Here is a 22,225-nt window from a genome sequence, read left to right as displayed (position 1 = left end):
TGAATAAAATCAAAAAATAAAAAAGAAAATAAACTTTACAAAACAGACTTTTATTTTTCGTTTTTCAAATTAAAAAATAAAAGTAGTTAAAAAAACGCATTTTTGTTTTTTAAAAATAAAATTTTTATAAACAAAAATTATACTTTTATTTTTATGATTAAAATATTAAAAAATAAAAATATTACAAAACCCCACTATAATTAAAAGAGGCAAGTGTGTAATACACCATTACAACTTTGTTTTTCGGTATATTAAATTATTCTAAATTTTTTAAAAAATTTGTTAAATATCTTAAATAAATATAATATACTAAAAGAAGATTAAAATTATTTAAATATGAAAACGCACAAAAAAAAAAAAAAAAGTACATATAAGTAAATCTATTTTTGGATGCACCAATTTTTCAATCTTATTTTATAATGTCTTAATGACACTTTCGAAATAACGACTTTTCTGCTGTAAGTACAAATCGATGTGTTCAGTTTAAGACCACATTCTTCTTTACACTTCAATATGTTATTACAAAGAAACACAGCCTCAAATTTTCTATATCAATCGCCATGGGAGCCCTGAGAGTGTGCACTGTTTATTCTCTAGGCTTTCCAATCACACCAAACAAAACCCACTTCCCAAAACTCATTCCCACTCCATCTTTCTCCCCACACCAAAAAACCCTATCAAGATCCAAACTTTTGAAGGCCATTTCTTCATCTGTTTCAACAGAGCTCACTGACCCTTTTCAGCCAGAGCTTGAAAGTAGTCAAACCCCAGATGGGAAATTCGATTGGTATGCACAGTGGTATCCTATTATGCCACTTTGTGATCTGGATAAGAGGAGGCCACATGGGAAGAAGGTGATGGGGCTTGATGTGGTGGTTTGGTGGGACAGGAATGAGAGTGAATGGAAGGTGTTTGATGATAGTTGTCCTCATAGATTGGCTCCTTTATCAGAAGGAAGGATTGATCAATGGGGGAGATTGCAGTGTGTCTACCATGGTTGGTGTTTTAATGGCTCTGGTGATTGCAAGTTCATCCCTCAAGCACCCCCAGGTGGCCCTCCGGTACTAACTCTTTACATGATCAAATTTCTTGATATGCTGAGTTTGCTAATGATTTTGTCTACTTTTTCAAGTTGTTTGTCTCTTCAAAACAAGAAATTTCTAATCATAAGAAAGTGACTGTTATACCATTTACCTGATTAGGACATTGGCAAATAGGAATTACCTTTTTAAATCATTAGATTTCTGTTCCATTAATGTATTGGAATTTGGAGCTAATTAACCAAATTCCAAACAAGAATAAAGCCAAAAGTTAATAACTTTTCTCCCTCTGATGACTACAAATCCTTTGTTGATAATTGAGAGAGAAATTTTCTATTAAAGCTGGAATGAAGTGTTTCTCTATAGCTGTAATTAGCATTGTTGGAATCTATTATGCAGATTCAAACATCCAAGAAAGCATGTGTAGCTGCCTATCCAAGTACAGTGATGAATGATATCCTCTGGTTTTGGCCCAACACTGATCCTCAATACAAAGATATTCTTGTGAAGAAAAGTCCCCCATATATTCCAGAACTCAATGATCCATCATATATATCCTCAATGGGAAATAGAGATTTTCCTTTCGGGTATGCAAATAAACACTCTTACAACTATGATTTAAGAATTATCTTCCTTTTCCATTGATTTCTTTTCTACTTTGCATTTTCAGATATGAAATCTTGCTGGAGAACCTTATGGACCCTTCACATGTTCCATATGCACACTATGGAATTCTTGCAACTCGACAGCCCGAAAGTAAATAAGAACATAAAATGTTTTGCTGTAATTTTTTTATTTAATTTCGTGTTTCATACTTTGGTTTTGACAGAGAAGATGGATAGAGAGGGAGGCAGACCTCTTGACATGAGAGTGAATAAGTTGGACAAAAATGGTTTTTTTGCAAAGCAAGATTGGGCTGGTAATAGTGAATTCATAGCACCATGTATATTTTATGGTCATGCTGCTGTTTTACCAGATAAAAGTAATAAAGCTACACCCAAAAAGGTAATCACATAAACATTATGGTATGTTGTGCTTATATTGTTTGATTGATCTAAAGTTTCTTTATTTTGGTAGGAAAGGAAAATGGGATTAATTTTCATGGGGGTTCCAGTTAGTCCAGGCAAAAGTAGATTGATATGGGCTATCCCCAGGAATTTCAGTCATTGGTTGGACAAGATTTTTCCAAGATGGATATTCCATATTGGACAGAACTTGATTTTGGATTCAGATTTATACATTCTCCATGTTGAGGTGACTTTATTTCTCTCAATTCGCTACTGATTAAGCCTCACATACACAACAAGTGTTTAATTCTTTAATATATACAGGAGCGAAGAATATTAGAGCATGCTTCGGGTGAATGGAGCCGAGCATGTTATGTGCCAACCAAGTCAGATGCTCTTGTGGTTGGTTTCAGAAATTGGTTAAACAAGTATGGTGGCGGTCAAGTTGATTGGAGAGGCAAATTCAGTGGTGCTCTTCCTCCATCTCCTCCCAGAGAACAGCTTATGGATAGGTAACAATTTAAACTCATGCTAGTAACCATACCAATATGGTCATTACACTAAACGCGCCATGATAGAATATAGTAAGACCGATCGAGTGTTGAAATTCAGGCTATATTGGCTATATTCAAACGTTTTGATTTTGAATAGGTACTGGTCCCATGTGGTGAATTGCCCCAGTTGCAGTGCAGCATACAAAGCTCTGAATGTGGTTAAAGTTGTGCTCAGTGTCACCTCTCTTGTTTTGATTGGTCTTCTGGGTGTGACCAATAAGCTAGCCACTGCATCTGTTGCTTTGAGAGCCACAATGGTCTCACTCTCAATACTTTGCTTTGCAGCCTCAAAATGGCTGAATCACTTTGTTTACAAGAACTTTCACTTTCATGACTATATTCATGCTTTTCATTAATTAACACTACAAATATATATTGTACATATATAATTCAATGTCATCAGAAGAAGGAAGAGCTTCTGTTATTACACACAAACACACAATTAAGTATAAAAAGACAGTATGAAGCATCTATTTATAATAGTTATAGAGCTTCCTTAATAAATTCATTTGTGTTTTCATTCAAGCTCTCATATGTCTCCTTCTCAACCATCTCAAATTTCTTTTCGCATGTCTCCAATTCAGCTTTCAACTCTTTTATCCTTGATTGTAGTTTTTCTGAAATGTCTTTTTTATATCTCATTGCTTTAAAACCAAACACAGGCTTCATGACTTTACCAGGTACCTCCATTAATGGCTGTTATATCAAAACACCAGTGTTTAAGATCATGTATGGTGACATCTTCCATTTTAGTTTTGCAAATTGTATCACAAACGTCACAAAATAATGTAGCCACAATGCTTTTCATTTGGGTTGACCAATGAATTGATGATGACCCAAAAAGTGTTGACTCTGAATATTGATGAAGCAGAGTATTTAAGATTGGAGCAACTGTAATTGGTACCTTGTAACCCTTTACATCTACAGTTTTTTGCCTCATGTACTTGTCATCTAATTCCCAACTTTTTCCAGCACCACACCAAACAATCTCCAAAAAAAGACTGTTCAAAGTCAGTGGGGCTAAAACATGATGAAAAGTGTTGGATTTTGTAAATATCTTCAATTGATCGCTATTCATAATCAAATAAATGGGAATTCTGTCGCCTAAAACTCATGTATGTTTCTTCTCCTGAAGTCTTTTTCCACATCTTGGTTATAATGAAAAATGGGAGCATTTAAAAACTTTTTGTCAGCATCACTAATTTAGGTGTCAATTATGTCCTTAAGAGTGAGTTTAGTTACATTCTCCATTAACATGTTTTAGTATAGTTCCTCTAAATGAGAAGGTCTCCGCAATCGTTATTTTTAGAAATTTGTTTACTCTCGGTTGTCAGTCCTGGAAGGAGTCTTGTGGAATGATAGTCGAGTCCGAAAGGGAGTTCCCAGATGTCTATCATGTCCACTCCAGTTCCAGTTCTCAGGATAGGTAGACTCACTCCAGGATGAAGTTCTAGTTCGCTAGTCATCCTTCCTGGAATGGCAGTTCCAAATAGTCAACTCCAGCTCAATCCTATCTAGAAGTATCTTCAGCAAGTGTCCTTGGTTCGCGAGTTTTATTTGAATTTTTTTTAGTTGAAAAAAGGGTAAAAAATGATATTTATTATTTTAGTAGAAATGAGAAGCAATCCTACCAACCTCGTGCGATTGCCAATCTCATTCCTCAATCCCAAAATAGTGTGGGACCTACATATTTCATTCTCATTCCTTAATAAAACTAAAGAAGTAAACAAGTTATGAATCTCATTCCTTATTCCCATTCTTTAATCCCACAAATAAACATACTAAAAAAATAGAGAAATTTGCGGTCAAACCCTTTTATGTTTCATTTGTTTAACACTTAACCCCATTTTCTTTGTTTTTGGTGGAAAAACCTCCTTTAGTTTAATTCTGTTGGCAATTTACTGTTTCGTCCATCCCAACCGTTTACCCATTAAAGGTTGAATTGCCAGGTCATACTAATTAGTAGGGTGGAAAAATAATAAGTTTTTTTCCTAATTAAAACAAAGGAAAATAAAAACCAAAAATATTTATAAAATTATATCAAAATCTAATAAAACCTCCCAAAATCAAAATCTTTTTCTTCTTTACGTAAAAAAAATCTGATTTTTCTTCTTTTGTCGAAAACCATAATCCCAAACTCCCAAACCCACTGGTATCCTCAAAAATCAAGAGCAAACGCTGTTGTGGGTGGTCCGTTCTCCAGCTTCCATTGCCAATGACGATGTAGTTGTGCGGTGTGTGTCGGCGTCAAAGGATTTTTATTGTTTCTCTACCTTCGCAATCATCAGGGGCTCATCGTTGATTGAACCAGGGGCTGGTTATTGTTGTGGGTGGTCGTTTCTTCAGCTTCCACTACCGTCGATGATCAGAGGTGAAGACCATGGTGAAAATCAGAGGAGAAGATGACAATCCTCCGGATTACGGTATGCTATCTCTTGTGAAATTACGCAGACCCACACCGCACAACTACATCGTCGCCGACATCGGAAGTTGAAGAACCGACCACCCACAACGACGTCTGCTCTTGGTTTTTGAGGATACCTGTCGGTTTGGGAGTTTGGGATTATGGGTTTCGAGAGAACAAGAAGAAGCAGATTTTTTTTTGACAATAAGAAGAAGCAGATTTTGATTTTGGGTGTTTTTCCTTTTTGAGTGATTTTGGGATATTGAATATTTGACTGAATATTTAATTGGGGGTTTTACTTTTATCTGATTTAATTTTGTAAATATTTTTGGTTTTCATTTTATTTTAATTAGGAAAAAAACTTATTGCTTTTCCGCCCTATCAATTAGTATGACATGGCAATTCAACATTTAATGGGTAAACGGTTGGGATGGACGGAACAGTAAACTGCAAACAGAATTAAACTAAAGGAGGTTTTCCCACCAAAAACAAAGAAAAGGGGGTTAAGTGTTAAACAAATGAAACATAGGAGAGTTTGGCCGCAAATTTCTCAAAAAAATAATATGGGAGAATTAGTTTATATATTACTTTTTTTTTTTAACTTTTACTTTTCATTTTTATAGTTTGAGTTGTTCCTACGTGGATAGTTAGGTAGATTTGAATTACAATTTAAATTGCTAAGTGAATTGTTATGTAGATTTTTGTAAAAATACAAAAAAAATTAATTTAAAATATAAAATATAAAAAAACTCCTAAAATATAAAGAGAAACTTACAAAAATATTGAATTTTGAGTAAATGTTTACATTTTAACTGTCTTTGCTTTTTTTTTTCTTTTATTCTGTAGATGCCAAAAATCACATACCGAGCCTCTATCTTCCAACCCACATACATAACTACCCTAACAATACGCGAACACTTGAAAACAACCATTAATTCCAGCAAGATGGAACAAAAATAGAGAAATCGACATCAAATAAATAATCATGGCAAAACAACTGTAAAACAACACTAAAACAAATTAAAAAAATAATAAAAAAAAGGATTAAAAAAAACTAACCATCTTCTGTACAACCTCAATACTAGATATAATAGCAGTTATATTTACCAACCCAGTCCTAAAAAATTAGAATAGAGAAACTACTAAAATAACACAAAAACAAATGTAAAACAATGAAGCATATGTTACCACTTAAAAAAAATATAAAATAACCACACCCTTCAATTTTTTTTTACTAATGAGCTTGTCAAATGTATTTATAGGAGAATCAGAATAAAAAACACTAAACAATTATACAGAAGGAAGAAGAAATATATTTATAGCCTCCATCTACTACACACGCGTATAATATCATCACATCAACATGAGAACACTTGGAAAACAACCATTAATTCTGGCGAGATGGAGCAAGAACAATGGAATTGACGTCAAATAAATAAATCATGGCAAAACAACGGTACCGTAAAACAACACTAAAACATATAAAAAAAAACAAAAGAAAAGAAAAAATGACTAAAAAAAATAACTATCTTCTGCACAGCCTCAACACCAAATGCAACAGTAGCTATATTTGCAAGAACAGATTTAAAAAATCAAAATAAAAAAAAAACCCACGCTCTTATTTCCCCCCAAAAATGTGACTAAAAATTAGAAAAACTAAAAAAAATGAGAAGAAGATGATGAAGAAGAACTGAACAAGAAATAAAATAAAAAATTTATATGTTAATGGAGAGAGTAAGGAACTTAAGAAGAAGATAGTGAGAAAAAAGATGATAAGTGTATGGATTTTGAAAAAAAAAAAGAGAAACCCATGAAGAAGAAGAAGAAGAAGAAGAAGAAGAAGAAGAAGAAGAAGAAGAAGAAGAAGAAGAAGAAGAAGAAGAAGAAGAAGAAGAACGTGGAGTGTTACGAAAATTAAGAACACTACGCAAGTATACGCAATCAAGTAGTAATCTCACACAGGTGAGGTCGAACCACAGGGAATTAGATTAACTACCACTAAATTATACTTATGATTATATCTGGCAAATCAATACTTTTTATGAATTCAATAAAATAATTCAGAAACTTAAAATAACAAAAGAATATTAATCAAGATGAGAAAATAGGGAGACGAATCCTGTTGTTAAGTTACCAATGTTAATGTCTAATTGCTATCCTTCTCTTGAAGTGAATGACAGATTATAAATTAACCTAACTCTTTTCAGATCTTTTAGGTTCTAAATCTCATGCTCTCTAATTAATCTCTTAATTAAACTAACATGAAATCCGCATTAAGCAATAATCTAAATGTCACTAAGGCTATGTAAATACTTTCGTTTCACATCAAAACCTAGACTATCCAATTTTAGCATTCTCAATTCTCACTTTTCAGATTTCGAATTGAGATCATAGAACATGTAAAAGGTGATCAATCTTAAACATGGAATTAACACAAATATGGATAAATTTCACAATCAAGAAAGGAGAAATAACAATTATCATTAACTAAAGATAAAGTCAATCAACAATCATCATCTCCCTAAATAGGAGTTTAGTTCATAACATTCATCATCAAATCCATAATTAAAATTGAAACAGAAAATAGCATAGAAAAATTAAAGAGAAGAGAAAGAACTAGTTGAAGCAATTGATTCGGGTCGCCACAAGCCGCTCTTCTAGCCTCCTCCTTTGTTTCTAGGGCTCCCAATCTGAATCCCCCCTAATTTTCACGAACTCTCTCTATTTAAACCAAGTCTCATCTTTAAAATTCACGAAATTACGAAACTGCCCAAAAATCCCGTCACTGGGTCCCCGTCGCGACTGGCAATGCCCCCGTCGCGACAGGGTTAAACTTTGAAACTTCGAGATCCTCTCTGCCAGTTCCCATCGCGACTGGCATGTTCCCCGTCGCGACTGGAACAGGCAGCGACACAATTCTTGGTTTTTCTTCTCGATTCTTTCACCACTTTTCTTCAATTCTTGTACATACTTTCTTTAAACACCCGAGGACCTGAAACAAAAGAATCAAGCGTAATATAGCCCTAAAACTAGAAATAAAGAGTAAAAACTAACCGAAAATATGACCCGAAACTTAGACTAATTTTAGCCTAACATGGAGAGAGAAATAATAGAAAATATAATCAAAAAGTAAAATGAAAACACGTTTTGACTCTCATCTTTATCAAATATAATCTTAAGTTAAAAAAAATAAAAATAATTAATAAATAAAAAATTTGTCACAAAGTGACAACATCAATCAAATCAACACTTTATATATATTTTTTTATCTTTATCATTATTAATTTTAAGTAAAAAAATAAAGAAAAAATAAATAATATTAAAAAATATTTAAAAAAATTGAAATTCAATTAAAAGTGAGAGCTCTTGTCACTATCAAACAAATATATATAAAGGTTTAAAAGGCTGCCATATCCTGTCAAAAAAAAAAAGAATACTTACAAAAAAATATTGAAATTTGGGTTAATATTTACAAAAATACTGTCACACGGAAAAGTTTTAAAAAATGTTGTGTTTTTATAAAATACTAGTAAAACACAAAGCAGAACAACTAAAAATCACAAGTAACACCAGTAAAAACTTAACACAATATACTGCAGTATGAAACTTATTAAAAAAAATACAGTAAAAAAGTAAAAAATACCGCCTAACAGTATTTTTGTAAAAAAATAGCAAAAGTTAGTATACGATATAAATTTTTTTAAAAATATATATACATATAAAACTTAAACAATATATACAATAAAAATATAAATATTACCGCATGACAGTATTTATGTAAAAAAAATAACAAAAATTAGTATATTATATAAATTTCCAAATATAAACCTTCATCATCATAATGTTCATAAAAGGACAATAATAAATTTTGATAGGGACATATGGATCTCCATTATCCTAATGTTCATACAAGGACAGAAAAAGTTGGCGATATTTATCAAAAGTTAGTGAACAAAACTACAAAATGTACAAGTTAATTACGTAACGATACTAACAATAAGTGTTAGTACAATTAAAAGTCTCCAAAGTCAATTATGTTAGCTCAAATTATTAAACCAAAAGTCCTCTCTTTAATTTAAAACCACACACTTATTTTCTTGCTATTACCTATTAATTTTCACTTCTTCACATAATTTTTCCATTGGATCCAATATGGAAGCTCTAAGAGCAACCCCTTCATTTAATTCTCCTACCAATTACTTAATTCCATCAACACTTGACACCAAACTCTTTCACTATTCCAAATTCAACACAAAACCCAATTCATCATCTTTTTCTTTTGGTAAGAGGAAGAGTAGTAATCTCTCAAAATTGAAACTTTTCAAGGCAATTTCTTCATCTTCATCATCGATAGAGCTCGATGACCCTTTTCGGCCTGAGCTTGAAAGTACTCAAGCCCCGGACGGGAAATTCGACTGGTACAACAACTGGTACCCCGTTGTACCGGTTTGTGATTTGGACAAGAGGAGGCCACATGGGAAGAAGGTGCTGGGGATTGATGTAGTGGTTTGGTGGGACAAGAATGAGAGTGAATGGAAGGTGTTTGATGATAGTTGTCCTCATAGATTGGCTCCTTTATCAGAAGGAAGGATTGATCAATGGGGAAGATTGCAGTGTGTCTACCATGGTTGGTGTTTTAATGGCTCTGGTGATTGCAAGTTTATTCCCCAAGCACCTCCTGAAGGTCCTCCGGTATGTACTATCGTTATTAGTGTAATTAAATATCGAGCACTTTGTGGCAAAACTATCTTATGTTTTAAATTTTATACACTTAATCTCTTTATATTTTTTCAGCAAACCCCTTAAATTTATTTTTCTTTACAAATTTGACACGTCAGTTAAATATTACCGTTAAATATCATCTGGATGACCACTGTATACACCTGTGTATATGTAACAGTAAAACCTCAAAGTCAATATTTAACTGACACTTTAAATTTACAAAAAAAAATAAACTTAAAAGAATTTTACCACAGAAAAAAATAAAAAATTAAGTGTATAAAAATTAAATATAAAGAAGTTTTACCACAAATTTTTATTAGATCTCATTTGTTTTAATTTAATATTAAAATATGAAACCTGTGAGATTTTTGATTATGATATGTCATCATGTATGACAACTCTTTTTTCCTATTTGTTTGTTGGGTTAATATTGTCATCTTTTGTATATTCTCTATCAAAGTCTTTAGTTGGTTATTCTAATCCAGAATTATCTAATGGTATTTAATTATTAAATAAATAAAAATAATAGTTTAAGTATTTTATTCATAATTTTTATTTTAATGGTTTGATTTAGAAAGATAATTGCAAAATTTATAACTATGTAATTTTTTAAATAAATAGAATTACACTACAAAAAACAACTACTACAACTTTTTAATAATAATACAATTTTTTTTTTTACTAAATGTAACTTTTAATCACAATAAGAAGTTATTTGTGACTAAAAACACATGTAGTAACAATAAATTATGATTTTTGTGAGTAATATATTTAGTCACGGACCTTTTAATGACAACATAAGAATAACGATTTTATAATTAATCTAGTCACCGTTTTTTTTTTTTAACTTTTAGTCACAAGTTTTATTGTGATTAAAAGTAAGATCTTTCGTAGTGTTATTTTGGAGTACTCAAATACTCATCATTTATTATAAATTTAATTCATTACAAAATTGTTTTATAATTTTAGTAGTCATAGTTTTTTATTGAGTTTAATTTTATTTGAAAAATCTGCAACTTTATTTCTCAAAATATATAATTAATTTTCAAACAAAAACTAACCAAATATTTGTATATATTTTAATGTATATGACAGGTTCATACATCTAAGAAAGCATGTGTAGCTAGTTATCCAAGCATTGTTCAAAATGAGATTCTTTGGTTTTGGCCAAGCACAGATCCTCAATACAAAGATATTCTTACAAAGAAAAGACCTCCCTATATTGAAGAAATAGATGACCCTTCATTCTCTAAAATTGCATGGGGCCATAGAGATTTTCCAATTGGGTAATGCCACCTATATATATAATCTTTTTTTTACTATATAGAACATATATTTTATTTCATAATAACCCTTTTTTTTTCACTTTGTAATAATTTAATTTTCAGGTATGAAGTGTTAATGGAAAATATTATGGACCCTGCACATGTTACTTATGCACACTATGGAATAATAAAGACTCCACTAAAAAAGGGTATTTTGAAATTTTCTTTTTTATGATGTTTAATTTTACAAAAAATATAATAAGATAACTAGTTATTTTAAGGAGGTAACTGGTTACTTTAAAGGGTAACTAGTAACTAGTTCATTCTAGATACACATAAGTAAAATTACATTATTTATGAAATAGGTACATCTGATAGAGAAGGAGGCATACCTTTAGAAATTATTGTGGAGAATCTTACCCATGATGGATTTAGTGGAAAAAGAGAGCCTGCAGCAACTAACAAATTTTTTGCACCTTGTTTGTATTATTCTCATATCTCTCTTGGACCAAAGGTAACATAAACACACATATATATACACTATATATATATTACTTATATATATCTATATATGACTATTTATATATATTTTTTGTTTTGTTTTTAATTGGAGCAGAAGAAGCTGGTCTTTGTGTTTAGCTGTATACCAGTTAGTCCTGGGAAATGCAGAGTGATATGGTCAAGTGTAAAAAACTTTGGAGTATTATGGGACAAAATTGTTCCAAATTGGATATCTCATATGGACACAAACATAATTTTCGATTCAGATTTAAGTCTCCTACAAGTTGAGGTGATTAATTATATAAAAATTAAAATAAATAACACCTATATATATTTATATGACTGATTGGATATAAATTCATGGTATTTTGTTAATAATTATAATGTATAGGAGCGTAGGATAATGGATGTTGGGCGTGGGCCATGGCATAAAGAGTTTTTTGTGCCAACAAAATCAGATGCTCCAATAATTGCTTTCAGAAATTGGTTGAACAAGTATGGTGGTGGCCAGGTTGATTGGAAAGGCAAATTCACTACTACTACTCTTCCTCCAACTCCTCCTAGAGAACAACTTATGGATAGGTATGTACCTTATGATCATTTTGATATTATGTAAATTATTCAAAATTAAAATAAAAATTATTGTTAAAAATAAGTAATGATAATAATAAGGAATATTTGTGGCGAAATCTTTTAATATTTATAATTGTTACACATTGATTTTAATTTAAAAAAGTAGCGGCATAAGTTACTTATCTTACGATTTTGTTGTAATTGTACTATTTTTTAGTCATTAAGTGTTAGCTCTGAAACAAGTGGCGATATATTATTAGATCATGTATTAAATAAGCTAAAGAAATATGTCACTAAGTATTTTTGAGCTAACACTTAATGGGCTTAATTGGTACTTAATAGCTAAAAAAGAGTACGACTGTAATAAAATCGTAAAATAAAATATTTTTGTCGCCACTTTTTTCTATTAAAGTCATATGTGTTACAATTATAACCGAAATTGTAATCAATTTAGGGTAACTCTGTGCTGATTGGAGAAGCTTAGGAGGTGGTGGGCCGACCCTAGACATAGGCGGGCTAGGCCTGCCCGTAGGGCCTATTCATTTTAGGAACCTAAATAAAAAAATACCTTTTAAAAGATATACATATTTTTTTTAATAATTTTTAAAAATACCATTTATCTTTATAGTAAAGGCCCATTTTTTTTTTTCCTATGATCCATTTTAATTCAGGGCCGACCCTAAGTGAGGCACTTTGTGAGGGTGTTTATGCATGGAGTGGAGTGGAATGTGAAAGCATCTATTTTTAAAGCCACTATTAATATTAAAAATGTTCTTATAAGAATATTATGTTTGTGCTTAAGAAAAAGAAGAAGAATAAGAAAAGAGGCATCATACCTTAGAGACACGTGTTAATAAGTGTGAATCACATGTTAGTGTACATAATATAATATTTTATATGATGTATAGTCATTAGTGCAATTTATATCATTATATGTACTTGATTTGTTTTTGATTAGGTATTGGAGCCATGTGGTGAATTGTCCAAGTTGTAGTGGTGCACACAAGGGTTTGAAAGTGTTAGAAGTAGTGCTACAAGTGATGAGCATAGCTCTAATTGGGTATGCTGCTGTTGCTACCAAACAAGGCCAAGTATTAAAGAGTGTCATGGTTTCTATAGCATTACTTGCCTTTGCAGCTTCAAAGTGGCTCTCACACCTTATCCACAAGCTCTTTCATCATCATGACTATGATCATGCTTTCCAATGAAAATAATACTTATATAAGCATAACTATGTGGTTGTGGTTGGCATAGCTTTTTAGTAAAAAGCTCTTTCTTTAATGTTGTGCAATGAAAGCTAAATGGTTGGGTAAATATATATAAAAAGAGCTTCTAGACCAACATTGACTAGAAATGGTAAAATGTGTTTTTGGTGTCTAATACTTTTTTTAAAAATATAATACTGTTATTGATGTAATTAAAACTTAGATCTTATATAATTTAGGATTAATACTATTATTTTGAACTATTTATTTTGCAAAAGTTACTGATTGCAATCTCTATCTTATTAAATAACAAAATAAACTATATATTTTCTAAAATAATACAAAATAGGACAATGAGTTTAATTTTCGATAATTCTTTTTAATATAGTTAACTTGAAGGTAATTCCTAACATGCAAAGATGCAAAAAATGTAATCAATCTTGTTATAATACTTTTAAATCAAGCTATTGTTAAGTTTTATTTTAACAAAAATTTATTTAGGGTACTATTTTATACTATTTTAAAAAATACATAATTCAATTTGTCATTTTATTGTGACACTTTTAAGTGGTACTAGACACCACAAGTACTTAATACTAATGTTCCAACTAATTAAGCCCTATATATAAAGTCGAGAGTACTAATATATTAATCAATGAAATGTATTATTGTCAATTTTTTATTAAAACCTCTTAGTCGGCCTTTGTACTTGAAAACACATGCTCGAATATATATTTTTAATTTTTTTTATGACGTTTGTCATAGTTACAACACCATCCTTGTAAATTTTTTTAAAAAATCGAATAGTTTACAGTATCGAAAATAGATTTGAAGTTTTTTGAACAAGTGTTGTAGACTAGAATATCAAAAATTTTGTTTTCAGTATTATAAACTACTCGGAATTTTTAAAAAATTTACAGATATAATTATAACGAACATCGCTATAAAAAATATTTTGAGATATAATTTTAGACATAAAAATTGACTAAAAAATTATAATAGGTTGTTGCAATTAGCATTCACCATTTATCAATATCTCCTTGATACGTACACTTTGTCAAATTTACATACTAATTAATTAATTAGAAATAATATTTAAATATACATCTCACACTATGTATTGCGACTTATACTCTTTAAGATAATTATTTTAAAATATAAGAAGTATGTGTTTTATTTTCACTTTTGCAATTAGGCTTACTCATAGAAGATGATTGATCTCTCATCTCTATGGTTAATTACTAATTTGGAAGAACTACTTGTATGTAGTGCTGTAAGTATGGATCAGGTTTTTTGATATGGCACGAAGCAAGCACAAAAAAATATGGTTTCAACCATGGCACAACATGATGTCGGAAATTGACACCAGACAACACGAAAAAAAAAATAAAAAATTAAAGCACGACACAACACAAGAAGTTCAAAAGTACGACACGTGAACACGAATAGATTAGTAGCTTAATGTGAACATTAAAAATTCTTATATGATTTGATAATAATAATCATAATAAAAATACATATTTATATACTAACAAATATTTAAATTATAATTATTTTAATTTAATTTTTTATACTATATGTGTAAAGTATAGTACTAGTTGAAGAAACCAAAATTTTTCATATAATTAACTTTTGAAACCGATTAGATTGAGTAGGTTCCATCAAGAAGAAAAAAGAAATTAAATTGATTACCTTAAATGATAAAATGAAATTGACAAGACATCACTACTATGCAAAAATCACATTGTTTCTTTTGGTGAATTATGCAAAACAGACTACCACTTACTTACCACTGCCTTATGTCTTAGGACATAGATTGGTGGTGTTGTCATCATTTTAATAAAGAATATTTTTTTTCAAAAATAAAAAAGGAACGTGACAAATATTGTTTGTATCATTATTACCATTTCTAATAATTAATCTCAACTATAGTATAAAAATGTTCATCAAGTTCTGTAATATTATGTTATAATTTATCTCTGAATTAACCAGCCATGGTAGCTCTCACATCAATCTCATTACTTCTTCATTCTCTTCCCAATAATAAGCTCCTTCACTACCATTCCAACATTAAGTACACAAAACCCATTTCATCATCTTTTTCTTATGGCCAGAGGAGCACTAATAAAGCATCAAGATCCAAACTTTACACTTCCATTTCATCTGTTTCAACAAATCTCACTGACCCTTTTGAGGCAGAGCTTGAAAGTAGTCAAACCCCAGATGGGAAATTCGACTGGTACAGCAACTGGTGTCCAATTATGCCGGTTTGTGATCTGGACAAGAGAAGGCCACATGGGAAGAAGGTGATGGGGGTTGATGTGGTGGTGTGGTGGGACAAGAATGAGAGTGAATGGAAGGTGTTTGATGATAGTTGTCCTCATAGATTGGCTCCTTTATCAGAAGGAAGGATTGATCAATGGGGAAGATTGCAGTGTGTCTACCATGGTTGGTGCTTTAATGGCTCTGGAAATTGCAAGTTCATCCCTCAAGCTCCACCAGATGGTCCTCCGGTACTCCAAATATTTACATATATATATATATATATATTCAATCAATGAACATATATAGCTTGACAAAATACAATGATAGAAGAGATTGAAGCCTTCTTCCAACATACATTCTTTCACTTATAGTTAGTTCTGACTAAGTGACAATTTCTAATCCAATACTTAGAAATAACTTACTGCATGTGTGTGAGTCTAATTAGAGAATATTGTTTATTAGGCATATTAATATAGAAAATTTACACAATACACTTCAAATTGAATTCTATTTTACTATTTTACAGATTTTTTTTTTAACTAATTTTTTTTATTTATATTTTATAAGATTTGTTTTAACTGGCTTAATGTCAAAGACTCAAAATAATATTTTTTTTTTTGAAAAAAGGGTAATAAAATAATCTTTATAATTATAAAAACAAGCTGCCTAAAAACAAATCAGGTTACTTTTCTGTAGTGGCAAACATCAAAACAATATTTTTCAAATATAACGGAAAAACATATCCACAAAATTATAAAATTTGTAGTTTTGTATATTTATAAAAGGGTAAATAGTTGCATAAGTACTTAAAGTTTTATGTTTGTAAGTGACATAAATTAAATGTTTATTTTTAGTAGTATAAGTATCTAATGTTTGTAAAACTGTAATTTTTTTTCTAATTTTGTCAAGACAGACTCTGTTATTGTCTTAAACAGGATACATATAAGGCCTAAATTCTTGATTATTGGGTCTAAATAAAAATATGTAGTATCAGTTACTTCCAAATATTATTTTAATAAATTCAAAAACAAAGTCTGTACAGACGAAATTGGAAGAAAATTACAGTATTACAAACATTTGGTACATATGCCGCTAAAAATAAACATGAGGAAATTACACTCTATACCCTTTTTATATTGTCCTCTTTTATTTTTACATTCTTTTTTAAAATCTATCATTTTTACCTCTTTTTTAAAATATTGTACCAATTTTGCCCCTGTCACTTCAAGATACTCTTCATGTGATTCTCTTATGTAAGGGTATTTTGGGTACAATACATATAAAAATAGGTATATTTCAAATAAATATAAAATTAGAGGTAAATTTGATTAATTGATGAATAAAAGAGGCATTTTTCAACTTACCCCAATAAACATTGAGTTATGCCTCTTACAAACATAAAACTTTGAGTACTTATGCCGCTATTTACCCATTTATGAAATAACAATTAAGGTATCTAACAAAACATGGATAAATTAAAAACTATTTTTTTTTATTACATATTAATCAAATATAACTCTAAAATAATTTTAATTTATAAATATCTTCTTTTATAATCAAATTACCAAATATAATTTCACATAACTTATCTAAATTTCAGTGTCTAACACACATAATAGAGATATGACCTATAAAATTGGGTATAAAATTAAAAAAATAATAAAATTAAAATTAAAATTAAAAATAAATATAGAGTGTAATTTTCTTACCAAAACATGAGGTGACTTATAGGAGGAAATTACATTGTATACCCATTTTACTTTATTTGTTTTAATTTTTACCTCTATTTTCAAATTTTTTAGATATACCCAATGGATGATGTCTCCATTAGATCCTTTAAGTTAATATAAATTATATATTAGACTTAAGTAGAGAGTGAGGGTATATTGGACAACCCACTCAAAAAAGTGAGTATATTTTAGTAAAAATAATAATATGAGAGTATTTTTTATTAATAAATATAAAAAAATATATATTTTTTAACTTATTCCGACTTCTATAGCATGTTGGGCCTGAAAATTTTTCGAGCCTAATACAAAATATGGTATTTTTATATATAATGGTATTTTCAAATTAGGAGCCTTTTTTATGAAAATGAATGGTATATTTAAAAAGGGGTTTTTACAAAAATACTAGATATGGGGTAATACTTTTCAATTTACTGTCACACGGTAGAAATTATATTTATATTGTCTTCCTTTTTTTTTTTCTTTTATACTGTAAACACAAAAAAAAAAAAATATATATGAGACCTCCATCTTCCACAGCCACAGACAGAACCACCACAATAACACTAGGACAACCGAAAAACAGCCATTAATTCCAACAAGATTAAGCAAAAGCAGTGAAATTAACGTTAAATAAATAATCATGACAAAACAACTATAAAACAAATCAAACAAAACAAAAGGAACAAAAAGATTAAAAAAAACTAACAATCTTCTGCATAGTCTTAACACCAGATGCAATAACATCTATATTTGTAAGTCCGGTCCTAAAAATCAAAATAAAAAAAAAAAATACTAAAACAAAACTAAAACAACACAAAAATAAATGTAAAACAATGAAGCAGATATAACCACTTAGAAAAACATAAAAGAATCACACACCTCAAAACTCTTTTGTTAGTGAGCTCATCAAATGTATTTATAGGAGAACCAAAAAAAAAAACCACAAAAATAGCCAAAGAGAATGAAGAAGAAATGTATTTATAGCCTCCATCTTCTTCACTCACGAACAGAACCACCACATCAACACGAGAACACCCAAAAAATAACCATTAATTCCAGCGAGATAGAGCAAGAACAGTAAAATCAACGTCAAATAAATAAAAGATGGTAAAAAATCGTAAAACAACACTAAACAAATAAAAAAAACAAAAACAAAAGAAAAAAAATGATTAAAATAAACTAACCATCTTTTGTACAACCTCAAACACTAGATGCAATATTGACAAGTCCAATCTTGGAAAATCTGAATAAAAAAAATCACTCTTATCTTCTTTGTACATCATATTCTTGGCCGAAGTGGGCTTTCAAAACTTTCATAAAAATAAAAATAAAGAAGAACATGAAGAAGAAGATGAACAGGGAAGAGAGATTAATAACTTAAGAATAAATGTGATGATAAAAAAATATAAGATAAATGAAATGATGATGCCAAATGGTGTGTAACGTGTGATTATTGTGCTAAGAAATAAAAAAATAGAAAACTATGCCCAAAAGTGACAAGTCAATATAAAAGAAATAAAAAAAAAAATCAGTATAAAAGTTATATGGTGCACTGTATAAATGCTATTTATACCGGTATACAGTATAAATGTAACATTTGGCAAAAAGACAGTATAGGGTGTAAATTCCCCATTTAAAAAAGAATTGAATCTTTTGGAAAATTTACATGATATACTAACTTTTGCTATTTTTTTACAAAAAATACTGTTAGACGGTATTTTTTTTATTTTTATACTGTATTTTTTTATAAGTTTCATACTGCAGTATACTGCGTTAAGTTTTCACTGGTGTTCTACTGGTGTTTTTTTAGTTGTTCTACTGTTGTTTTGAATTGTTCTGCTTTGTGTTTACTGGTGTTTTATAAAAACACAATATTTTGTAGTACATTAATTATTAAATTAAAATATAAAAAATTTAATTTTTTTTTTTTTAAAAAAAAAGAAGTTATGCATAAGTTTTGAATAGTTTGATTAGAAGGTAACGCCCTATAATTAGTTAGCGATATTTTTTAAAAGTTACTACATTAAATTATATGATACCTAATACTTAATTGCACGAGTAACACTATAAAACCTAAAAGAATGCTAGGCACAAATAATATCTTTTAACATATTTCTCTTTAAATTATTAATAATGAATGCAGGTTCACACTTCCAAGAGAGCATGTGTTTCTGTTTATCCAAGCATTGTACAAAATGGCATTGTATGGTTTTGGCCAAACACAGATCCCAAATACAAAAATATTATAACAAAACAAAAACCACCTTACATTGCAGAAATGGATGATCCATCATTTTCTCAGTTAATTGTAAATAGAGAATTTCATTATGGGTAAGATTAATTTTGATAATTAATTCTACTACATTTTCTACTTTTCATTATCTAAACTATTAATTATACCATAACTTTGTTTGTCTTTCTTCTCATTACAATTTTTAATATTTTTCAGATATGAAGTGATGGTTGAGAATCTTATGGACCCTGCACATGTTCCATATGCTCATCATGGATTAATGAGAACAAGGCTGCCTGGTAATTAATTATAATTAATTAATATGGGCTTAATTTTTGTTTTGGTTATGTATTTGAATTCATATTCTTATGCTAAATATTTTTCTTCATGTTTAAATGAATTTGAAAAGCTTTGAAAATTAAAGAATTAATGTTGAGATATAATGAGACCTAATTACAAATTGTGTCCATCATTATGCATGCATTTGCATGAATCAACTAAATACTCATGCACTTAACCAAATCTGTCGCAAGTTTTTGAAATTAAAATACTCATCAGCTTATATAGCACATTTTTCATTAATTAATTTACACATTTGAAATTGTTATCTTTAACATCATTAATTAATAGAATATACCATTTTGAACTCTCTGTTTTGTTAAATAACAAAATGAACCTTGTATTTTCTAAAATTGTATAAATAAGACATTGAACTGATTTTTTTGTCAAAATAAAACTTAATAATAATCTGATCTTAGAGATGTTATGACAAAACTGGTTACATTTTCTGTATCTGTTCGTGTTAGAAATTATCTTAAAGTTGGTTATATTAAAAAAATAAAATTATTAAAAATTTAGCTTAGGGTCCTATTGTTACCATTTTGAAAAATATAGGGTCTATTTTGTCATTTAACAAAATAAATGATTCAATTAATAACTTTTACAAAATACAAGATCCAAAATAATATTTTACTCTTAATTGACTATTAATATATATAGAGCATTGTTCAAAAAATATATATATAGAGTATTATTATTGCACATTAGTAGTGTTTAACACATTTTAGACGTATATTATCTTGTGATTAATTAGTGATATTTCTTAAAAATTATTACATTAAGTTATATAAGATTCGATACTTAATTGCGATTATTAGTTCACTCCACCTAATTTGGTACTTAACTACCTAATGAGTTTAATTTATAAAATTTTACCAACATGCCCCATGTATTTTTTGTTTCATTATTTTCGGGTAAATACCATTTTGAATCCTGTGTTTTACAAAAGTTACCAATTGGACCCTCTATTTTGTTAAATGACAAAATGGACCCTGTATTTTCTAAAATGGTACAAATAGGACCCTTAACTTAATTTTTGACAACTTTTTTTTTAATATAACCATATACGAACAGATACAGAAAATGTAAACTGTTTTGTCATGACACTTTTCGATCGAATTATTATTAAATTTTATTTTGACAAAAAATCAGTCCAGGGTCCTATTTTTACCATTTTGGAAAATACATGATCAATTTTGTCATTTAACAAAACAGAGAGTCCAATCAGTAACTTTTGCAAAACACAAGGTCTAAAATGGTATTTAACCATTATTTTCTCTCACAATATATAAAGTTTTATGTTCATACTATAGTTAGTATTAATTATTTAATGATGTGAAGATATGTGATAAGTCAAGCTAAATCTTCTTCATTAAATTCTTATGAACAAATTAATAATAATCCACTTGGTATTATTTCTTAATTAGGTAATGCTGATAGAGAAGGTGGCATACCTCTTGAAATGACTTTGGAAAGTTTCAACATTAATGGTTTTACTGGAATGAGTGATCCTGGTTTCAACCAATTTTATGCACCATTTGTTTTCTATAGTTCTATGCCACTTAATCTAAATCAAGATAATCATAATAATAATCAGGCTAAAAAGGTAATTAATGATATATATATATATATATATATATATATTTTTTTTTTTCTTTTGGTAATAATTATTTGGAAAATATTTTAAACTAATTTTTTTTTTTTTTTTTGGTTTTGAAGGATATTTTGAATAATAATAATAAGACAATGGCTCTAGTATTTATATGTGTTCCAATTAGTCCTGGTAGAAGCAGATTGATATTAAGTGCATCAAATCCAAGAAGATTTAATGATTGGTTTAACAAAATAATTCCAAGATGGATAATTCATATTTCAGTAAATGCTGTTCTTGATTCAGATACATATCTTCTACATCTTGAGGTAATTTCTTTTATACTTGCTTATATTAGAAAAGTACTTCCATAACTAATGAAAAATTAAATTTATTAATATAATAAAATATATATGATGAGATTTGCTAACAACTAATTAGAACAAATTTTATGCAGTTTTTATTCATGTTCTAGTAACTTGTTGCCATGAATGATCCATATATTATGTATGCAAGGGTGAAAAATTAAAGAATATATATTTAGAGGGATATATAAATGTCAATATATATTTAAAACGTACTTTTTTTTTTGGTAAATATTTAAAACGTACTTAGTTATAAAATTTTAGAGGAACATATATAAATATCAAAATACACATATGATGGAATTAATGTATTGTAATTATATATATTTAAAAATTAAAAATAAGGTGGTAATAGGTATAACTTAGTGGTTTCAAACTTTTGTTCACAAAGTGAAAGTCCCAAGTTCAAATCTTCATCCCACATCCTAAAA

At 29.2% G+C, this 22,225-nt stretch overlaps 3 protein-coding genes across 4 annotated transcripts in view; all 3 read left to right on the top strand.

The window, feature by feature from the left end:
* Window positions 1–410: 410 nt before the first annotated feature.
* On the top strand, window positions 411–3,126 carry LOC115725293 (protochlorophyllide-dependent translocon component 52, chloroplastic). The gene is made up of 7 exons (XM_030654757.2): window positions 411–1,061; window positions 1,440–1,627; window positions 1,711–1,796; window positions 1,870–2,045; window positions 2,118–2,294; window positions 2,372–2,559; window positions 2,699–3,126. The coding sequence occupies exons 1-7, from the start codon at window positions 561–563 to the stop codon at window positions 2,955–2,957; spliced, it is 1,575 nt and encodes a 524-aa protein (XP_030510617.2). The 5' UTR covers window positions 411–560; the 3' UTR covers window positions 2,958–3,126.
* Window positions 3,127–8,976: 5,850 nt separating this feature from the next.
* Window positions 8,977–13,446, top strand: LOC115725392 (protochlorophyllide-dependent translocon component 52, chloroplastic). The gene is made up of 7 exons (XM_030654904.2): window positions 8,977–9,697; window positions 10,823–11,013; window positions 11,116–11,201; window positions 11,358–11,506; window positions 11,609–11,782; window positions 11,885–12,075; window positions 13,025–13,446. The coding sequence occupies exons 1-7, from the start codon at window positions 9,158–9,160 to the stop codon at window positions 13,272–13,274; spliced, it is 1,581 nt and encodes a 526-aa protein (XP_030510764.2). The 5' UTR covers window positions 8,977–9,157; the 3' UTR covers window positions 13,275–13,446.
* Window positions 13,447–14,433: 987 nt separating this feature from the next.
* The window catches only part of LOC115725568 (protochlorophyllide-dependent translocon component 52, chloroplastic-like), a 30,644-nt gene continuing 22,852 nt past the window's right edge, over window positions 14,434–22,225 (top strand). For both annotated transcript variants that reach the window (XM_061117635.1, XM_061117634.1), the window contains exons 1-5: window positions 14,434–15,784; window positions 19,410–19,597; window positions 19,716–19,798; window positions 21,266–21,444; window positions 21,558–21,758. In XM_061117635.1, coding sequence (XP_060973618.1) covers window positions 15,266–15,784; window positions 19,410–19,597; window positions 19,716–19,798; window positions 21,266–21,444; window positions 21,558–21,758 — 1,170 coding nt within the window. In that variant the 5' untranslated portion in view covers window positions 14,434–15,265. The remainder of the gene's footprint in view (window positions 15,785–19,409; window positions 19,598–19,715; window positions 19,799–21,265; window positions 21,445–21,557; window positions 21,759–22,225) is intronic.

The sequence above is a fragment of the Cannabis sativa genome, chromosome 6 (genome assembly GCF_029168945.1).
Source record: "Cannabis sativa cultivar Pink pepper isolate KNU-18-1 chromosome 6, ASM2916894v1, whole genome shotgun sequence".
Taxonomy (NCBI): Eukaryota; Viridiplantae; Streptophyta; class Magnoliopsida; order Rosales; family Cannabaceae; genus Cannabis; species Cannabis sativa.
This window is presented reverse-complemented; position numbering and strand designations above follow the sequence as displayed.

Bases quoted from the DNA above. Each gene is read 5' to 3' on its own strand.
- LOC115725293 (XM_030654757.2), top strand. From the start codon at position 561: ATGGGAGCCCTGAGAGTGTGCACTGTTTATTCTCTAGGCTTTCCAATC. The intron at 1,628-1,710 runs GTATGCAAATAA...TTGCATTTTCAG, and splicing joins AATAGAGATTTTCCTTTCGG to ATATGAAATCTTGCTGGAGA. The intron at 2,560-2,698 runs GTAACAATTTAA...GATTTTGAATAG, and splicing joins AGAGAACAGCTTATGGATAG to GTACTGGTCCCATGTGGTGA.
- LOC115725392 (XM_030654904.2), top strand. From the start codon at position 9,158: ATGGAAGCTCTAAGAGCAACCCCTTCATTTAATTCTCCTACCAATTAC. The intron at 11,014-11,115 runs GTAATGCCACCT...TTTAATTTTCAG, and splicing joins CATAGAGATTTTCCAATTGG to GTATGAAGTGTTAATGGAAA. The intron at 11,202-11,357 runs GTATTTTGAAAT...TTTATGAAATAG, and splicing joins AAAGACTCCACTAAAAAAGG to GTACATCTGATAGAGAAGGA.